At 46.3% G+C, this 20706-nt stretch overlaps 1 protein-coding gene across 1 annotated transcript in view; it reads left to right on the top strand.

Annotated features, from left to right (window-relative positions):
- THSD7B (thrombospondin type 1 domain containing 7B) overlaps window positions 1-20706 on the top strand; it is a 395203-nt gene that overhangs the window by 358202 nt on the left and 16295 nt on the right. Inside the window, exons 22-26 of the mRNA XM_075609482.1 lie at window positions 7041-7186; window positions 16690-16849; window positions 17786-17959; window positions 18605-18700; window positions 19253-19335. Of these exons, the coding sequence (XP_075465597.1) occupies window positions 7041-7186; window positions 16690-16849; window positions 17786-17959; window positions 18605-18700; window positions 19253-19335 (659 nt within the window). The remainder of the gene's footprint in view (window positions 1-7040; window positions 7187-16689; window positions 16850-17785; window positions 17960-18604; window positions 18701-19252; window positions 19336-20706) is intronic.

The following is a 20706-nucleotide window of genomic DNA, read 5'->3' as shown; positions in this document are numbered from 1 at the left end:
GAATGGCTTTGCTTCAATTGCCTTTAAGATGACGTCATGAAAAGAAACATGGCCAGCCTCACATGGTACGGTAGCAAAGCAGAGCGTGGAACTCCATCCCAACTCTGATTGGCTCTAGTACCAGAGGCTTGGGGGAGAACGGTTAGCCGCTAAGGTAATGAAGTGGGCTTTACATGCATTTTTCCTGCCTCGGATGCATGCCGGGGGGCTCCGGTGCTGCTATCAGCTCCGGAGACCCCTGGCATCAATCACAGACAGGAAAAAGGCCTGATTTTTCAATGAAATGTATAACCTCATGTAGGGTATACAGTGATAAGTTGTAGTTCTCATTATGCATTTTTATTGTGTAAATATGTGTATTGGTACGTTCCCAAGCGGGGCCGTTGGATTCTACGAGGGGGAGAATGTAGGGATGTCCCGGTTTGCCTGTCTACCTCCACTGCAGGGTGCCTCTTGAGGGAGTGTTCGGATGTTCCGCGGTGGCTCGGCAGCACAGGGCGCCGCCATGTTGTTGCGCAATAGTCAGGCGCGACTGTCAGAGCGGAGAGTTCGCGCATGCGCCAATCATAGGGAGGTCTTGCAGTAAACTACAACCCCCAGGAGCCTCAGCAAAGTCACCTGACGCCAGGGAGTGAATAGGATTGTAGGGATTGCTGACAGGCAGGAAAGGGAAGCATGGGGAAGAGACCACGCTAGCCAGAGGGCACCGGAGGAGCAAGGGGAGGGGTTGTGTGTGTGCAGGGGGTCAGTGACCCACCTGCGTAGGCCAGATTCCTCCTCAGGCCCCAGTGTATACCCTGAGTCACCATAAGCTTGTGGTGATGCAGGGACGCCCTATATAGATAGCGACAACTAGTCACTTACTGCATAGATAGATAGGGACACAGTGTCGTTGAGCTGCGGTGGTGACAGTCGTTTGGGCCCAAGCTGCTGGACATCATCCACTCGTGTGAGACTGCGCTGGATCGGCGGATTCTTTTTGAAGTTTGTTGCCGATCACCGCAGTGACTGGAAGGTATTTTATAAGTGCACCAACACCAGTACCAACAGGTGCTGATCCCGCCTTGGGGGAGGACTCTTTGGGGACACTGGGTTGAGTGACCAGAGAACTGCGCATATACATATATACATAACAGTGGACACGGTGTGGGGTGCAAAACCTCCCGCTCCTTCCTCTCGCCACCCCCCCCCCCCCCGTTCCCCTCGTCTCTCTCCGCCTCCCCCCACCCATGCGCAGCTGTGGTCCTTCCCCCCCCTCTGCACAGGTCCGGTCCCCCTCCCCCCCCCCTTGCGCTGCTCCGGTCCCCCCCCCCCCGCGCAGCAGACAGTGCCACACACACAAACCCAGTGAGAGAGACACACACACACACAGTGTCAGACACACACACACACAGTGTCAGACACATACACAACACACACAGTGTCACACATAAACAGTGTCACACATACACAGTGTCACACATACACAGTGTCACACACACACACACACACACACACACACACACACACACACACACACACACACACACACACAGTGTCACACACACACACACACACAGTGTCACACACACACACCGACTGCAGTGAGGACCCGCCCGTTCCCCCCACCGGTGGACACCAGCCACCTCCGTCCAGTCTCCGCACTCCCACCGGTCCAGAAGGCGCCTCTCTCCTGTGCGGGCGCTCTTATCGGTGGGGGCGGAGGATACAGCGCAGGCCGCCGAGCGCACGGCAACCCGGAGCGGGCGCGAGCCGGTGTTGGGAGGAGGCTGAAGTGCCTGATGAGCGGGAGCAGCCGCAGCGTGCGCATACTGCCAGGCTGGAGCCGCAGCAACGCGCATGTGACAGGGGGGCACCGGGGAAAGGGGTGGGGGGCAGGGTCCGGGGTGGTCCGACACAGGGGGCAGTAGGGGGGTGACACCCGTGGGGCATGGGGGTGCGCGGCAGGTGGAGGTGATACCCGGGGGCAGGGGGCCTCAGCGGGAGACAGGGACACCGAGTGGTGTGACCGGGGGGTTGGTGGTGGGGGAGAGGTGAGGCCGAAGCCGAGGAGCGGCGGGTGGTAGTGTTGTGACCGGGGGGAGGGGGGTTGGTGGTGGGGGAGAGGTGAGGCCGGCGCCGAGGAGCAGCGGGTGGTAGTGGTGTGGATGGTCCTGCTAAGTGAGATTCCTAATCCAATTGAGGGCAAGAGGTGCAATGTGAGGGGTGGGGTGAATGGGGCGGGGGGTGCGTCTGTGGCCAATGACACAGGGGGAACACGGCCAATCACGCAGGGAGAAGACATACACACACAAACATTATTTCAGACTTATAGATATGGATAGTTCTAAGATAAGGTTCTACTTATGCGTATCAGTAAACGGTTACCAAACAGAAGTGTGTTACTATTGTTCTTGCCTAGGGGAATCTTAGGCTAAGGCCCCGCTCCCAGAGTCAGTGCGCCCGCACTGCATACAGGCGGTGCGCTGACATACACAGACCGCGATATGCGGTCTGTAGGGAGCGGGAGCCGGAGCGGGAGGTGGGCGGGAGTGGGAGGTGTGAGCGGGAGGGGGGGCGTGGCTTGAGCGGAGGGACCCGCTACTCCCCCCCCCCCTCCCTCCACGGCTCGGGCTGGAGCTGCTGATTGAAGGTAAGCAACACACACACACACACACACGAAGGCACACACACACACACACGCAGGCACTCATACATACACACACACACACAGACAGAGGCAGGCACTCACGCACTCAGGCACACACATACACACACACACACACACAGACAGAGGCAGGCACTCAGGCACACACAAACATACACAGACAGGCACGCACGCACTCAGACACACACACAGACAGGCACTCACGCTGCTGTCACTCCACACTCCTCCCCGCTCCCCGAAGCCTCTCCTCCTCCCGAAGCCTCCCCTCCCCATTGGCTTACAGCCACACCACGTGACGCGTCAACGCTAGGGAACACCATTTTCTTGTGTCCCATAGCGGCTGACGCGCCACAGCGTGTAGTGCGCTGTGCCGCCAGGGGGGACCGGGACCGGCTCGGGAGGATTCCCCTGCTGGTGGGGAACTCGCGTGTGGCCGCCCGCGCCAACGAGCGCAGCGGGACCGAGGCCTTACTCATTGGGGATCCTGGGTTAGTGGAGGCGCTGCCAAAAGTATTATTATTACCCCAGGCTCCCAGTTAGCGGAGGCCCAGATCTCGCTGAGCCAGCAGGTCACTCTAGAGCAGCAGGAAAGAGGGCTACATTAGCCAGCAGCTTTAAACAGAAAATAGTCAGGTCTAATCCCATGTAGGGGACTGACTAACATTTCAGCAGTCCCTATCTGAGCGCTGGAAGGCTAGGCCTCTCAACAATCTTTGACACAGTCCAAAGAGAGGTACATGTAGGCAGGGTGCTCTCTACAACAGTCCAGGGTCTGTGGTGGTGCCTGTGGGGGTTCCCTGTAGCGGGTTCCAGGGACAGATGCTGCCTGGAACAGTGTCAACCTCCCCTGGGATCTCTCTGGCAGCACATACTCTTCTGTGCTAGAAATTTACCCTGCAGTCAATGCTGCAGGCTTTTTTAAAGGAGCTAATGAGTCAGCTGAGCAGGTTAATTAGGACAGTCTCCTCTGAATTAACCTGCTCAGTGCTGGGCTTAAGCTCTCCACAAAGGTTTTCCTGCAAACTACTTCAACAGGGAAGGTACCCTGTTACCGTGTGTGACTTTGACATGATATAACTGTAAATTTAATTGATATACAGAGCTTAATACAGACATACTTGTTACCTTTCATGAAAATAATAAACCTGATTATCGTAATGGGGTTGTAGCCTTCCTTTAACATAAAAAGTGTGGAATTCCCATGCGGTGTCTCAAAACTATGATATATCGCTCGCATTGTCACTTGGAATTAGTACGTGATGTAATTCGCGTGAGTTTGGCTCTAACACATCCAGTCTTGAGTGCTTTGCATTTAAGCTCTCAGCATGTGGGAATATGCATTCAAAGGGAAACAAAGTTAAGTTTGCTGTTTAGTTCAGATCTCCTATCTTGGCATCAGTGCAGACATGTATTATTTGGGTGTTTCTATGCCATAACATAAGGAATAATGGAGGAGTTATACAGTGCACATGTAATGGGGTATATCGAACAATAGTTTGATGTGCCTTGAAATTTATGTTTTCTGGGTCATGATGCATATAGTTCCTCCAAAGTTAAAGTGTGCTCTTTGGTGAGTCTGATTTGATTCTGCTTTGTAACCTGTTCGGAATATTAACAATGACTAAATGGAAAGAAAAAAAAGAGATGAATCAGTAAGTTTTCTTTGAAACTACAGCCAATTTATTCAGTAATTATACTCCTTATTCCACTGGGAATATATGAGAGAATATTTTTATGAGCTTTGCATTGTCTACGGACAGACAGGAAAATGAATTGCATTTTTCTGATATTTTCATAAATGGAAATTGGATCTGTTCTCAGAAACAGTAGACGCTGATCCCTATATAATACTATTCACAGTGTAAATGGCTATAATTCTCCTGGAAATAAAAAAAAAAAGCTAAAAGGCAGTGCATCAATTTAGACAGTAATCTCTAGTATTTCCACAGAGTTCTGCAACTACAGTAAACTATGTTATGTAGAATACTTCTAGTTGGCAGCAGCATTTATGTATATATTTATTTAATATAGCGCAGACAGTGTACTAAATGCTTTATAAAGACAATACAGTACAGCGAATTATAATAATCCAATAAGCGCAGCAAAGTCAAACAGTAGGAAAGGAAATCCCTGCCCTGGAGAGCTTACAATCTAAGTGGTATGTCGGGAGACTTACAGAGACCGCAGGTGAGGGAATAAGTGCAGTAGATGGCAGTACTTGGTAACAATGTTTGGTAGGAATGACTGTGGGTGTGTGACAGTAGCCATGATTCATGGATATTGGGATGATTAATTTAAGGGGTGAGTTTTCATGTTGGTCGGTATTAAATTATATGAGTTAACACCATTAGCAGGGAGGGCAGAGCAGGCAGGGAGGTGTGGGCGAGGGCAGGTGTGTATATGGCTGGGTCCAGGATTATGAGAGATCCCCAGTAGCAAGAAGGAGGAGTAGAGAGAGAGAGAGAGAGGGGAGGTGAAACGAGTATTTGTGGAAACAACAAACAGGAAAACAATAGGGAGGGCATAATGAGATGCAGGGGAAGAGAGGTAGGAGGAGAGCGTTCCCAGGTAATGGAGGAGATGAGGAGTAGGAGTTGAATGAGCGGGTGTGTAAATCAGGCCTGGGGGGGCAGTGCAGCGCTGAAGGTTAAACAGCAGCTTACAAAGTTACTCTATAGATGTGTAAAAAAGCCAAGTTCTCACAGGTGAAGAGTTGCTGACAAAGTGCAGAGTCCAGTTCCTCTTGTATTCTTCACCTCCAATTGTAATGCTACAGACACTTCATATGTGACATTTAAGATGTTACACAGCCATTTATGAGAGTTTTAGCATGCTATATTTTGCTGTTTACTTGGGCTTGGCCATCATATGTGTATGTGTTTTATGTGGTAAAGTAGACGTTCTTACTAAAGATTCTAAGCAAGTAAAACGTCACCCTGCACGTGTTGTGTTCAAGTTTAACACTGACCAACATACTTGCATCTATTTGACTGACCAACAATCAGCATGAAAATGATATTCAGGGAGATTTGGTTGGAATATAAAGGGGTGTCTCCACCTTCCTTTCATTTACATTGAGTTGGGGGGATTTTGTTCCTGAGATGAAATCGGAACAATGATAGTTTCCCTTATAATAATAATAATAATAATAATAATAATAATATGTTCTTGTATAGCGCTGCTAATTTTACGCAGCGCATTACAGAGACATTTTGCAGGCACAGGTCCCTGCCCTGTGGAATTTACAATCTATGTTTTTTGGTGCCTGAGGCACAGGGAGATAAAGTGACTTGCCCAAGGTCACAAGGAGCCGACACCGGGAGTTGAACCAGGTTCCCCTGCAGCAATCTCTGTGCCAGTCAGTGTCTTTACTCACGGAGCTGCTCCTTCTCCCTATATAGATCGAGAGAGTTGGCAAGTATGATAGTAGGATAAGGGAGAAGCATAGAGAGACATCTAGATTAAATGTTGGCTCTTTCTTTGTTTGTAGGGATTATCTATGTATCTATCTACAGCAGGCCTGCACTGTGCGGCCCGCAATGAGATTTAAAAAAAAAAAAACTTAAAAAAAAAAAAAACTTCAAAAAAAAATAAAAAATGGCGGCGATTCCCCGCGGTCCCGGGGGTGATGTGAGGTGCAGGGGGTGAGGTGCAGGGGTGATTGGAAGTGCAGGGGGTGAGGTGCAGGGGTGATTGGAGGTGCAGCGGGGGGGGGTGATTGGAGGTGCAGGGGGGGTGATTGGAGGTGCAGGGGGGTGATTGGAGGTGCAGGGGGGAGAGTGATGTGAGGTGCAGGGGGGGAGAGTGATGTGAGGTGCAGGGGGGAGAGTGATGTGAGGTGCAGGGGGGGAGAATGATGTGAGGTGCAGGGGGGGAGAATGAAGTGAGGTGCAGGGGGGAGTAGGATGTGAGGTGCAGGGGGGGTGGGATGTGTGTGGTGTGCAGGGGGTATTGTGTGTTTGATGTGGAGAGGGAGTATTATGTGTATGGGTGAGGGGGAGAGATGGGGGCATGAGAGATAGATGGGGAGTATCGCAAAGGTTGATAGTGAGGGGTTCTGGGGGAGATATGAGGATGATGATGAGAGGTGCTGGAGGAGAGATGATGATGATGATGATGATTTTACCCGTGCGGCCCAAATTTTTTTTCCTTGGAGCAGTTCGGCTCTTCTCGCTTTACGAGTTGTGCAGGCCTGATCTACAGTATCTCTCCATCTATTTGTTATATTTAAACAAAGCAAACCTAACCTTTGGCAAAAAAAAATACTACTTCTGACTTTGCAAACCATATATTGCAAAAATGGATGTCTTCCCCTGTTGAGATTGGCCATCTCAATACATGTCTCAGTATCCTGTATATTTATACTTTAACACAATTTGTTTTTATCTTACAGGCCAAATGGTGCGTTCTCGGCACATTATCATGCAGGCTCAAGGCGAAGGAAGACCTTGCCTAACACAACTCAACCAGTACAAAAACTGCCCAGTGTACCCGTGCTATCAGTGGAGCTTTGGGGAGTGGTCCAAATGTAAAGTAGAGGTATGTCGATGTAACGGCTGGACCCCCTTGTCTGACCCCCCCAATCTCACATTGGCCTGTGTGGTCTAACCGGTCCCCATTACGTGATCGTGTATGGTGGTGCACCTGCAAGTAACAGGACTCCTGAGTCTCCCGCTTGATGCTATTAGGGGATGTCATCAGGACAGGTAGCTGAGGTAGTGGGTGCGAGTCCAACTTACATCATGTGCAGCGCCTCCACCTCATCAGGATCTATGCTTCCGCAGGGAGATGGTCCTGGTGAGGAACTCCTTCTCGGTGGTGACTGCCACTGTAGAGTAATCTCGCACTCACACAGTGGGGTTTTCATTAACAAGGCCATCTTTATTGTAGTTTGGGATGTAGCAGACTGCCCCATGCAGCTGCCGGCTCTAGCCGCACATCTCTTCGTGCTGTCCCTTTGCCAGGTACGCCCTCCCGTATTGAAGTGGGATTCCCTCTTCTCCTAGGGAGATCACCCCTGTGCCAGGTCCCTGGACACAGAGTGGCTTAGACAGACTTGATTGGTCAACCTGTACCGCTAGTTACTGCCCTAGGGTCACAAAAGTGTTTCTACAATCCCTTATGCAGGAGCATACACTTTACCAGCTACTTCACCCAACTGCTGGTCAACACTACACTAACTGACAGTGTTGTGCCTTATATACTTCAGGAGGCAGGCGCATCTCTGATGTCACTATCCAGGGACTCAGAGCATACAGCCACTCCCCTCCATACATAGGGCACCTCACCAGGGTGTGAGGGAAAACCTCCATAACTACTGCTGGCATAACTGTACTTATCAGGACTTACTGCCATAGAGAGGAAAGTAGTATACCATTATTATGCATGGCTATATACTCCCCCTGGTGAATCCCCACCGTCCCGGCTGGGACCTAAATTTGGTGTACCTTGCGCCAGGAAACACTGCAAAAGAACACACAAATAACACGTCAAACATTATCACATTTTCATAATAATGTAAGAACATTTCATTACAGTACACCACTTTGTGCATGTAAATACTGCGCCCGATCTTCCAAACCCTCATCAGTTGGGAAACCCTCTGCTCAGCCTGAACTCCCTTAATGGCCCCTCCCTTATTGACAATGTAGTACTCTATGTCAGTACGGAGCCACCTCTCTCGATTATCCTCTATCTCCCTCATCAGAGGTTCGGGGACATAAGGGTACTCAAGCCCATGAGACCTCTTATACTTCGCTGCAATAGCTCGCTCAGCTCGACAGATCCGGGTCAATTTAGCTTGCCCAGCCCTTCCCGGCAACACCCATGACAGGGGCTCATCTGATTCCACGGGATCCTCTAATCCTTCAGAACCTTTGGGCCTAATAAATCCCCCGTTTATTCGGTTCCACCTCACTCTCAACTCTTGGAGGTACGCCTCATCACTGAACTCCCCGGGAGCCCACCAATGGTCAACTATCCCATCCCTTTCTAAAATGAAACGGGTGCGATCTATCCATGCAACATACCCCTCGTATAGGGGCGCCCACCATCTAGTTTCCCGTATCTCCTCTGAGTTGGATTCTAGTGGCTCTTCTGCTTCAGGCCCACCCGAAGATACCCCCGAAGTACCCTCAGAAGGCGTAACCTTTCCCCGGTGCTGTGATTTGTTCCCACCCGTGATACTCAACACACTAGGACAATCACTAGGTACCGACCCTTGTCGGGAAATCCTCCCTCCACCCTCCGATCCATCATCCGAAGTTCCCCAGTCCAGGCTTTCAGTCCGATCCTCGGCAGGACCCCGGGAATCCCCTGACATCCCTAGGCTAGAAGTGGACCCAAATGAAAAAGTGACGGGGACAGGAGCTTTAACTAGGGCCTTGGGGCTAACTTTGGGAGTGGACGGGGTTGGGGGACGGGGCCGGACTGTAGGTATTGGCAGGGTTACGACCTGCTCCCCAGCAATACCTGACTCGATTCCGCCACAAAGTCCTTTCTTTTCTCCGGCAGCTGGGCTTCTTGCTCTCCGACTCGAACGCCCGCTCCTTCTGGCAGTAGGGGATCGACTTCCGCTGCTCGACCGCAGAGGCGCGATCATCTCCCACTCGATGCCGCTCTGGTCGTCCGGAATCTCCTCCGTACACGCACGTGCTTCGACGCCATCTTGGGTTGGGTCCCCAATCGGGACCTCTTCCTTCACGAGGACATCCGGCAACGCCCGTATGCTACACGATCCAGTCTGGCCCTGGACCCGCTCTTCTTTTTCCTCCACCCCCTGGGTCTGCGACAAGCACTGTGTTAGCCTACTACTTCGCAGCGTCGGGGTGGATCGACCTCCTTCCAACCCGCTAGTCACCACGGCAGTGGGACTCCGGCGATCGGGTTGTCGCGGTACTGGAGACACTCGACTCCGTGTCTCCACACCACGAGGAATAGCATCTCGCCAAGGTGTACCACTTGCGTGGGGCCCTGACAATAAGTCCTGCGCATCAGACAATCTTGCACACTCCTCGTCCGAGGACTCCAACTTGCAGTTCGGGCGTGGCATCCCAGTAGGGGACCGGCGATGGCCTCCTCTTCGGTCACCCCTCCGATGGCTGTTTTTCCCCGTCGGGAGAACCAGACCCGATTCCTGCTCCGCGGGACCTGCACTCTCACTCCATAGTGCACCCGGAAGCTCCGCTGCCGACATCGGGACATTTCCTGTCGCTCCCACGGCTTGTACTGGCACAAAAGTTGTCATGGGCCACATATACTGCAGTCCACAGTGAGGGCATCGAGCCTCACTACCCACGGCTCCGCCCGGCAGTCTGCACTGCAGGCAAAGACACACCACAGTCTCCACACCCTCTACACGGATGATCAGGAGGCCTCCTGGAGCCGAGTAGGGATGAGTAGAGATCAAGGGACTCTGTTCCAATTTCTCAGAAACTTCAGCCATATTCACCAACGGAGGCACTCGTTTCAGAAGTCTGTACTGGTCAATGGCTCTTCGCAACTGGAGGGCAGGGGCTGGTTTGGCAACCCCTCCTCCTACTTTCTCCATCGGCATCCGGTGGAACTGCAAACCACTCCCCCTGGTTGAAACTAGGGGGATGTCTCGTAGACTTGTAGGCTGACCCAGCACAGGTGCAGAGTGAGTCATAGTCCATGAGGGCGCGGCTCCAGCTTTCGCGCCAATCTCCCCAACAGGGTGGGGTTTCCTCGTTGGCGCCAATCCTGGCCAACAATTAGCAAACTGCAAAGTTGAAAGACTTTCTGCAGCTGGCCCACTCGGTGTCCCGGGAACGCGGGAACCGCCATCTTGGTTTTGGTTCGTATTGTCTTTCTTCATATTTGAGGTAGCGTCTGGCTGTTTGTTTATTGGTGTATAACAAAGTCCATTTCGTTCCTCCCATCTAGCAACACTGTCATCCTCACTAGTCTCGAGGGTACATTCCCGAGAACATAGACAGGACAAACACGGCGCAGCCACGGCTTTCACGCCATTTCACAACAAGCTCACAAAAGTCTCTTCTGTAGCTTGTTCTTCTTCCACGCACAGGTCATATGCGTGTCCTTCCTCTGTCCAACCATCCTGGACCTTCTGCTCTTTGCAGATCCTCCATTCTGACGGTTGTTTCTCGATCACTGTATACTGGATTATTGTACATGGAGCTCTGCTCTGCGGGGCAGCTACCACATCAGTACAATAAACATGCCTTGTGCACCACCTTGTGTACCTAACGTAGATCTGACTCGTGTTTGCACTACCTCAGGCTAGGCACACTCTTTCTGTGTCTACTGTAACGCTTTCCTCCAGTCTGTGCTCCTTGGTCAAGTGACCTGGAATGGAGACTAGAGTACTCTGGCTCTTCCATGCAGTACTTTGGGCGTCGACCTACTGTTGGCTAGCCTAGTGTGGACCCTTCCAGAATTCCTGCTCTAAGTTACCAGTTTACCCCTTCAGGCGTCCCCCGCTAGCGCTACCTCAAGGCGACTAGGACAGCAATAGCCCCCTGCTCTAGATCTACTAACCCCTAACGGATCCCAAGGCGTCTGTGCGGCCTGCAGCAGCTCCCTGACTACCCCTGGTTCCGTCCCACGCAGCACAAAGTGGCAGCAGACACTCTCCCTGTTCCTAATGTGTGCCTAGCAAAAGCCTGTCCTGTTAACAAGTATATCTCAGCAGCGCCTCCAAATGTAACGGCTGGACCCCCTTGTCTGACCCCCCCAATCTCACATTGGCCCGTGTGGTCTAACCGGTCCCCATTATGTGATCGTGTATGGTGGTGCACCTTCAAGTAACAGGACTCCTGAGTCTCCCGCTTGATGGTATTAGGGGATGTCATCAGGACAGGTAGCTGAGGTAGTGGGTGCGAGTTCAACTTACATCATGTGCAGCGCCTCCACCTCATCAGGATCTATGCTTCCGCAGGGAGATGGTCCTGGTGAGGAACTCCTTCTCGGTGGTGACTGCCACTGTAGAGTAATCTCACACTCACACAGTGGGGTTTTCATTAACAAGGCCATCTTTATTGTAGTTTGGGATGTAGCAGACTGCCCCATGCAGCTGCCGGCTCTAGCCGCACATCTCTTCGTGCTGTCCCTTTGCCAGGTACGCCCTCCCATATTGAAGTGGGATTCCCTCTTCTCCTAGGGAGATCACCTCTGTGCCAGGTCCCTGGACACAGAGTGGCTTAGACAGACTTGATTGGTCAACCTGTACCGCTAGTTACTGCACTAGGGTCACAAAAGTGTTCCTACAATCCCTTATGCAGGAGCATACACTTTACCAGCTACTTCACCCAACTGCTGGTCAACACTACACTAACTGACAGTGTTGTGCCTTATATACTTCAGGAGGCAGGCACATCTCTGATGTCACTATCCAGGGACTCAGAGCATACAGCCACTCCCCTCCATACATAGGGCACCTCACCAGGGTGTGAGGGAAAACCTCCATAACTACTGCTGGCATACCTGTACTTATCAGGACTTACTGCCAACAGAGAGGAAAGTAGTATACCATTATTATGCATGGCTATATCGAAAAAAAGTATTGTTAAAAAGAAAGTTCTAAAGCACAGTGCTAAAACATAACTAATACATTATCCAAATGAATTGTGTCAAGTAATGTTAATGCCATTAAACTGCTGATGTCAATTTATTTGATGGATCAATGCATTGCAGGATAGATTTGTGGCCCTGTGACATTGTGGTCATTGTTATTTTTATTGGCTGTATTCCTCCATACACCCTCTTAAATATTTATCCACCCATGGATTCACTCAGTCATGTCATGGTTTGGGATGGCCCCGTGCGGTGCTACTTGCTCTGCCATTTATCACATTGTGTCTAAGTGACTGTCTTTGCTGCTTACACAGTGTGTAAAACTCCTGCAAGATGCTCCCAATTGATCTTCTAATTTGTAATTAATCTAAGAATTCCATGTATAAATTGTACGATGTTTCAGAAGACAAATGTGGGGCTCTAATCAATTAGTACTCCAATCTTCATAGGTTTTGTCGCAGACAAAGAGAAGCCATAGATCTTTTCTTTCTTTAATAGATGAATTGCTTATTATTCGATTTCCTCCACTAATTTGCATAGAATGAAGCTTTGAACGCTTTTATGAAATACAATGCATCACAAAGAGAAACATGGTTGTTATGTCTGCAGTAAAATGTTTGACAATATTCAGTTGCATTGTCAGCAGACATTTTCTATTATTTTTAACTTGTTTGTCATCTAGTAGAATGCATTTTAATTGTTTCTGATCAGTGAACAATCACGTTGATATAAACTGCTGGTTATCTTATTATGTATAAACCATTTCTCTTTATATGAAGAACTCCCACTGGTTTGACATTGTTATTGTGCCAAAAAAAAAGCAAAACCTCAGCAATATCTGTTACCTAAAAAAAAACCATTAATGAGATTATTCACATGTGCACAGTCATGTGTGGTGAAGATCGCTATGTGCCTTGTACAGTATATTAACCCTATGTTTGCTTTTGATAAAAAAAAAAAAAAAGTAATTGCATTTGGTTAATATCTACAAAGATCAAAAATGATGCACCTAAAAAACTTACAAGGTATTAAAAAAAGGAATATATTTCAAACAATTGCATGAGAATGAGAAAGTAAAAGATCTTGTATGTGACAAATGCAGTGTTTTTATAGCAACTGAACTCTCTGAGTTTTACAATACCTTAATGCCAGTCCCAATGGGAGCTTTAATAGATGCTGAGAATTACAGTGTATCATTTCTGGGGGGGTGGGGGGTTCTAATTGATGTTGTTCAGAGGCACAAACCGCGTACCTAAAGCAGCTGTCCCAGCTTACCCCAATATAAGGAATATATGGGTGAATATATTTCCCACACCTGTTGTCTCTGTAAATTCCCCTCAAACCTTAGATTGTAAGCTCTTCGGGGCAGGGATTTCCTTTCCTATTGTCTGATTTTGCTGCACTTATTGTATTATTATAATTTCCTGTACTGTATTCTTTGTGAAGCGCTGAGTACACTTCTGGCGCTATATAAATAAAGTATGCAGTAGATGTAAGAAGCGCACTCCGGTAGGAGCAAAGGGAGGACCCAGGTAACAAAAAGTATACATTTATTGAGTCATCAAGACATTAAAATCCAACGCGTTTCGAACGTGTTAGCGTTCTTTATCAAGGATAAATAAAGACATACAATACAACAATTATATGGCTGGTGATGCCTTTCCAACTGCCTACAGTTCTCACTGTTTTCTATATATGCTAAACTAGGTGCCTTTAATTTGGCAGCTTGAAGTACTGTATATAGAGAGATTTTGTATTGTGCAGTACAAAATAACACAATTACACCCTCCCTTTTCGAACATGTGTTGCTGCCAGTGCTTTTTAAGGTCAACATCCACAGTGTTCCAACACACTTCCGGTTGTCCTGGTTTACATTTTTTAACACACGTGTATATCTTGTAAAATATCTAATTTACTTGGGTATTCCTGCTAATATTGAAATCTGTGGATGCTGTATGCTCATATCAGTAGGGATTTCTAAACAGAATAAATCCATCAGTTATTTCAGGGGTAGCCAACTCCAGTCTTCAAGGGCCACCACCAGGTCAGGTTTCAGGATATAATGGTGAAAAATCAAGTGCAATAGAGTGAATACAATAAACAAAGTAATAGAATGAAGTGCAGTGATGGTAAGTGAATAAAGCACTCATTAGCATTGTAGATGGATGTCTTTGAAAACTCCTCCTCTCTTGAAAAAAATGTATAGAGAGGACCTAGCATAATACAGTTTTATTGAACATAGAAGCACAAGCTGGGAGAGAAAAGATACACTCACATTCTCCCAGTCCTTTGAAGCATTGAGTGCTATAAGGGCACATTCACACCACTCTGGATCACCCGAATCTTTCAGCCAACTTGTCCTTGGATGTGTACTCCACGTCAGCAGCCTAGATTCTCCGATCCTCGTGGCTGTCGGCGTCGGCACTTCTGCGTCTGTGCGCGCTGCAGTAAAGCAGCTCACTGAAGACAAAAGTCTTAGTTGCTGACTACGGGATCTTCAGAGGGTCAAAAACCCTATGTGTTTTGCCTTTTCCTTGTTCCGGCTTCCTCAGGTGTTGTGAATTGCTAGCCCTCCATGGAGTTACTTAGAGGCACAAAAGTCCAATGAAAAAAATCGTCCAATTATAGAAAGAGCGCCAACATGTCCCTGTGCTCTCCTCTAATAAAATAGGATCATACTGTGCTCTACTCCAATGGGATCATAGCGTGTAACCTCATAAGGTGGCATCTTCTAAATAATCACAATTCAAACAGCAAACTCTACTCAGAGTTGCACTACAATATTTTAATACATGCACAAAATAAAATCTAAAACACATTTAAACTAAAACATAATTATATAATATGACTGCATAGATGAAGAAAAAAGAAAAAATAGATTTTTTATCTCCTTTATCGCTTAGCAAACAGTGCTTCCACTGCAGCCAGGGACTCTGGGTAATGACATGCAAATGAGCATAGTGTGTCACTTTTTACTTCTTATTAATTTTAATATGGACCCCATAAGCTTATGCCTGCCGTATTACACAGCTTTTCAGCACAGCCTGGGTTAAATAAATGCATAGCTAGTAAAACCTACTTGAACACATACAACACTTGTAGTAGATTAATTGTTTAACTAGTTATCTACAAATACTTTATTTACAGTACAGTTCCCCACATAACGAGATGTTAATTTTTCAAGACGTTTATATTGCCAATGAATACTGTATTGTGTTACAAAATTTGATTCCCTTGTGGTTAATAAAAAAGAGAAGAGATATGATGAATCCAATATCTCCACATATGCTAAATATGACTGATATTTTCCTCATTACAGTCTCAGCTTCTTTTGCAGTACACTGTTTCATTTTCTTGTGACACCGCTCAGAGTAATGAGGCAAAGTGACGTTGACATTATGCATTTTGGGGAAAAAACTGTGAAAAATCAATGTTATGCAGTAGATAGATAGCTAATGCTTTACACAAAAGATGGAAATGCAGGCCGCCCGTTTATTATAAAGGACATAAAATGAGTCATTAATTTAACCCCGTTTCTCCTTTTCTCTAACTTAGTGATATTTAGCATTTTTCTTTATGCAACTATTAGACCTAGTCAACCGTCTCCTGAATGCCATGCAGATGATATATTGTCAGCCATGACCAGGCTCCACCAGGATAAATGAGCTATTTACATGTAGCATATAATTTACAATGTGATTTGGTTGTCATTGTCCTCATAGTTCAATAGACAATTCAAAGTAAAAAAACAGTTGTAAAGAAAACACAATGCCGCTTTGTATCTATTGGATGGCATTGAAGAGACAATCCAAGCCTTTTTGTTCCCCATTTTTTTAATACAGAATTGAAGCAGGGGTTCTCCAGAGCTGAACCCCGTTAATTTCAGCTCCGGGAACCCCCTGCCTCCAGAGATACTTTTACCTCCGTTGTGGGTGCCGATAGCCGCTCCAGGGTTGACATAATGGCAGATTTTCCAAGCTATCCAGCCTGCAGGCCAATAGGAAGCTGTGATGTCACCCGGTGCGGCTTCCTATTGGCCCATGTGATGAAAAATACTGGCACCCCCTTCGGAGGTAAGTGTCTCTGGAAGCAGGGGGTCCCCGGAGCTGAAATGAATGGGGTTCAGCTCCGGAGACCGGCTGCTTCAATCTTTAAGCAGATGAGAGATATTTCTATAATTGGATCTCTCCACTTTCTAGCATAAGGTTGTACTGTTAACCCTTTTGCTGCCACAGAATATTGGAGTCCAGACAAACGTGGATGTTATTGATTGATCGGTGCGGAGAATCATTTGCATCTTTTAGCTTTAAAGATTACAGAGTAGGTGCATGTCTGAACCTGTAATTTCATTTCCAATCCCTGGTTCCTGGACTCATTCAGGTTTCCTGACCACCCCACACACAGGAAAGCCATTACATTGTCCCCATAGATGATGTCCATGCCTCATGTACAGTATGTTTGTTTGTTTGTTTGTTTGTTTGTTTTAGAACGGTCAGTGTGGAGATGGATTTAAGGTTCGCAACCTCACATGTTTGGTGCAAGATGCTTCCCCTTCTGGTGCCAGAAAGCAAGTTGATACGGAATTCTGTGGAAAAATGCCTTCAGAAGAGAGCCAGGTCAAATTGTCCTGTTATGTGCCTTGTCCAGGTAACATTGATGAATAGTTTAAGCATGGAAATGTGGTTCTCTTTATATTTAGATTACACACATTTTAACTGTTACATGTTGACTGTATGGGTAAGGGTCAGTCATGTTTGTGTCTATTGCATATCATTTAGAAGCACAATCACATTGTCTGCCTTAAAGCAGGAGTGTTATCCAGGGCCACCAAACAGGTCAGGTTTTCAGGATAGTCCAGCTTCAGCACAGGTGGCTCAATCTGAGACATTTGGTTGAGCTACCTGTGCTGAAGCAGGGATATCCTGAAAACCTGACCTGTTGGTGGCCCTTGGGGGCTGGAGTTTGCTACCCTGCCTTAATGGATAAACAGAATCTGAAGATCAAGTGGAAAATATGAACGGCCCAAATTAGTGCAAGCACCTCTTACCAAATGCCTCTCAAACCTACGTTTGCTGTTTATAAATTCGAGGGGTATGATTTTCTTTCTGACTTGATAGGTCAGAGAAATTAATCTTTATTTCTCAAAAAAATATATTATCTAAAAAATGCCTTATACTTTTAACCCTTTCTCTGCCAGTGACGTGGTTAATTATCACGATGGACTTTTAATTGCCACCAACATCCTGAATAAATGTTCTTCTTGACACATAATATGCATTCTTGGTGCCTGATTTTAACAAGACGTACGGTATAGGGGTTTCTAGCATGTTAATCTCTGTATACAGGAGGTTTAAATCAATGCAGTTTATATGGCATTTTATAAAACAAATCCCCTGCACCGATTCTTTCTAAGTAAGTCGGTCAGGTCCCAGTTGCATCATTACACAGATCTTGATACACTTATCTCCAGTGACATTTCTAAATAGCATAACAGCGAGCTTGATTATGCTAGAAAGACAAAGGTGCTCTTTAATTATCTTCCAAGTTTTGTCTGCCTAACTACATTATTCTATTGGCCTTTAGGTGATTGTCATCTAACAGAATGGTCGCATTGGAGCTCCTGTGAGCTAACGTGCATTGATGGAAGGAGTTTTGAAACTGCTGGTCGCCAGTCACGATCTAGAGCATTTATTATGCAGTCTCTCGAAAACCAAGAGAACTGTCCAGAGCAGGTCATAGAGACACGTTCCTGTACAGGTTATTGCTCATTCTTATGACTTCAATTAATTACCATAGGTAGAAAAATTGCATTTTGTAAGGAAATATATTGTCATTTGTTTTACTCTTCCACTACCACATCTCGTTCACCTAATTGTTTATCTTGACCAACAACGAATGAATGAGGACATACATGTGGGACACATCTCAACAAGAACATTTAACTACCATCACTTTAGAAGGACCTAACCTAAACATTAAAGCTAAATATGGTACACTGAGCACTACCATGATTTAGGAATAAGCATCAAATGTTAAAATGCACATAGTTTAAATACATTTCAGAGGTAGTCTGGCTTGGGCTTACTGAATTAAGATTGGGACCCTCCGTCCGAGTTTTTCTCATGGTTTATTGCAAATGATCTCATTGGAGGTTCTTTACTTAAGTACAGCACTCAAGGAGTGTAGTGAAATGTGGCGCAGTTATTTGCATATATTAGATAGCTTAAAAGAGGTTGAATTTCACATGTGCAAGAATAAATGTTTCCTCTGCATTTATTACACACTGCCAACCAACCACTTTGGTGGGTTTCTGACATGTTTTGTCAAGTAAGGAAGTTGGTAAAAAATTTTAAATGTTTTTATACATATGAATATAAAGCAACTGTGTTTGTTGTCTCACAGGCGGGCAATGTTTCAGCTACGCGTGGAAAACAAGTCCATGGAGAAATAATAAGCGTAGCGTTTGGTGTCAGCGTTCGGATGGAATGAATGTTACAGGTATAGATATAAGACAGTTAAAGAATCTCTGTTTGACTTTAAAAAGTAGTTCTAATTTATTACTTTCTGATGCCTCTTGGATGTGTGCAGGGGGACTGCGAAGAATTGAGAAATATTCCTAATGAGATCACAGCTCGTAATGAAGGGAAAGATTTTAGATATAGAGACTTGAACATCACCTTTTTCTTTTTTGTCATCGGTAATATGCTGTTATAAGGTGTGCACACAGCCGTGCAGAATTCTTGCCATAGCTTGAAGTAATTGGCCAGGTAGATATTTCTTACACGTCTAACAATCCGTTCCCTTGAAAAAAGCGCAAGGTAATCTTGAATCTAGCAACTTGATTTAATAAAACTTGCTGCAATGTGACATCTGTCACATGTGTTTACAATTCTACAGTAGTAATTAAGTAGCGGGCTGCCTATGTTTAAAATAGATCTGTCAGTGCTTGCTTTATCATCACTGCTCTAAATTGTTTACTTTACATGATGCATTGGGAATCTGCTGTATCCTTTAACCATAATAAGTATTTAAGATTGTGTTTTCCCATAGGGGGCTGTTCTGTTCAATCGCAGCTTGCTGTAGTGCGACACTGTGATCCACCCTGCAAGAAACCATTTACCTACTGTATGCAGGTAATAAACGCATGTCAAAGCTTGATGTCAAAGGTCCTAATTTGTAAAAGTTTCAATTAAAGTAAATCTGACACTAAATTAATTCATTTTGTTCTAATTATTTTTTTTTAATGTAAAGACTATGATACCACCTAGAGCAGTCGTTTCTAACGCCTGTCTCAAGAACCCACAACAGGTCAGTTGTCAAGTTGATACCTGCTTCAGCACAGGTGTGTCAATCAACCGGAGTGAGCCACTCACTGAGTCACCTGTGCTGGAGCAGGGATATCCTTAAAACCGGAGGGTTCATGAGGACTGAAGTTGGGCACCCCTGTTCTAGAGGAGATTATATAAAATGTGTAAAAAAAAATGATTGTTTTCCAATTCCATGTATAAATGAAAGAGGAACTCAGGTTTTTTTTGTGTTTTAAAAAAAATAGGTTTGAAGTAGGGGCTCTGTGTAGCTGAACCACGTTAATTTTTAGCTCCGGAGACCCCCGCCCCCAGCTTCCCAAGATACTTACCTCGGATGAAGGTGCCGGTAGCAGCCCTGACAGGGGCTAATCGGGGCTATTATTGATATGGCGATTTAAATGTCCCGCTTGCTGCGGGCCAATACAAAGTCATGATGTCATCTCTTGCGGCTTCCTATTGGCCCACGTGATCCGGGATCTTTAAACTGCGCAGAAGTACCGGCACCCTCATCCAAGGTAAGTATCTCGGAAAGCAGGGGGTCCCCGCAGCTGAAATCAAAGCGGTCCAGCGGTCCAGCTCCGGAGACCCCCTGCTTCAAATCTATTTTTTTTTTTATATAGTGTCGCCAGCAGTGCTTCTTTTATTTACCGACTTAGTATAAGGAAAGGTTTTAATTATCACTGGGAGGTTCTGGGATAAGTATTATTGTTTTTTTTTAAATATATATATATCCATTGATTAGGTCTTCATTGCAACAAAACATACATGATTATACTCATAACTGAGGCAGAAGACAAGAAATGCCAAATACCGTGAAACCTATAGTTAACCTAATTGTAGATTAGGTAAAATATTCTCTGTACAAAACTGAAGTAAAATGTAATTTCACCAAAATCATTAGCATTTTGTAATATATAGACAGGATGCGCAGATTGTCACAGGTGTTTGTAGCTAGTAAATTGGGTAATGCTTAAATGGAAAAAAATGACATGCAGAGAAAGAGATGCTTTTGCATATTTTTTAAATGTAAAGGTGTTTAGCGGGGAGGGGGGGGGGGGTTGGAAAGGACACGCAGAAAACATAGAAAAGCTTGTTATCCAGTATTATAGGCTAAAGCTGGTAAATTCAGGGCATTATTGAGATCCCTGCTCTCTGATTGGTTAAAATTCCGAGCATTATCCAATCAGTAATGGCCCG

Source organism: Ascaphus truei, chromosome 7 (genome assembly GCF_040206685.1).
Source record: "Ascaphus truei isolate aAscTru1 chromosome 7, aAscTru1.hap1, whole genome shotgun sequence".
Lineage (NCBI taxonomy): Eukaryota > Metazoa > Chordata > Amphibia > Anura > Ascaphidae > Ascaphus > Ascaphus truei.
Note: the sequence above shows the minus strand (reverse complement) of the source record. Positions and strands in the feature narration are given on the sequence as shown.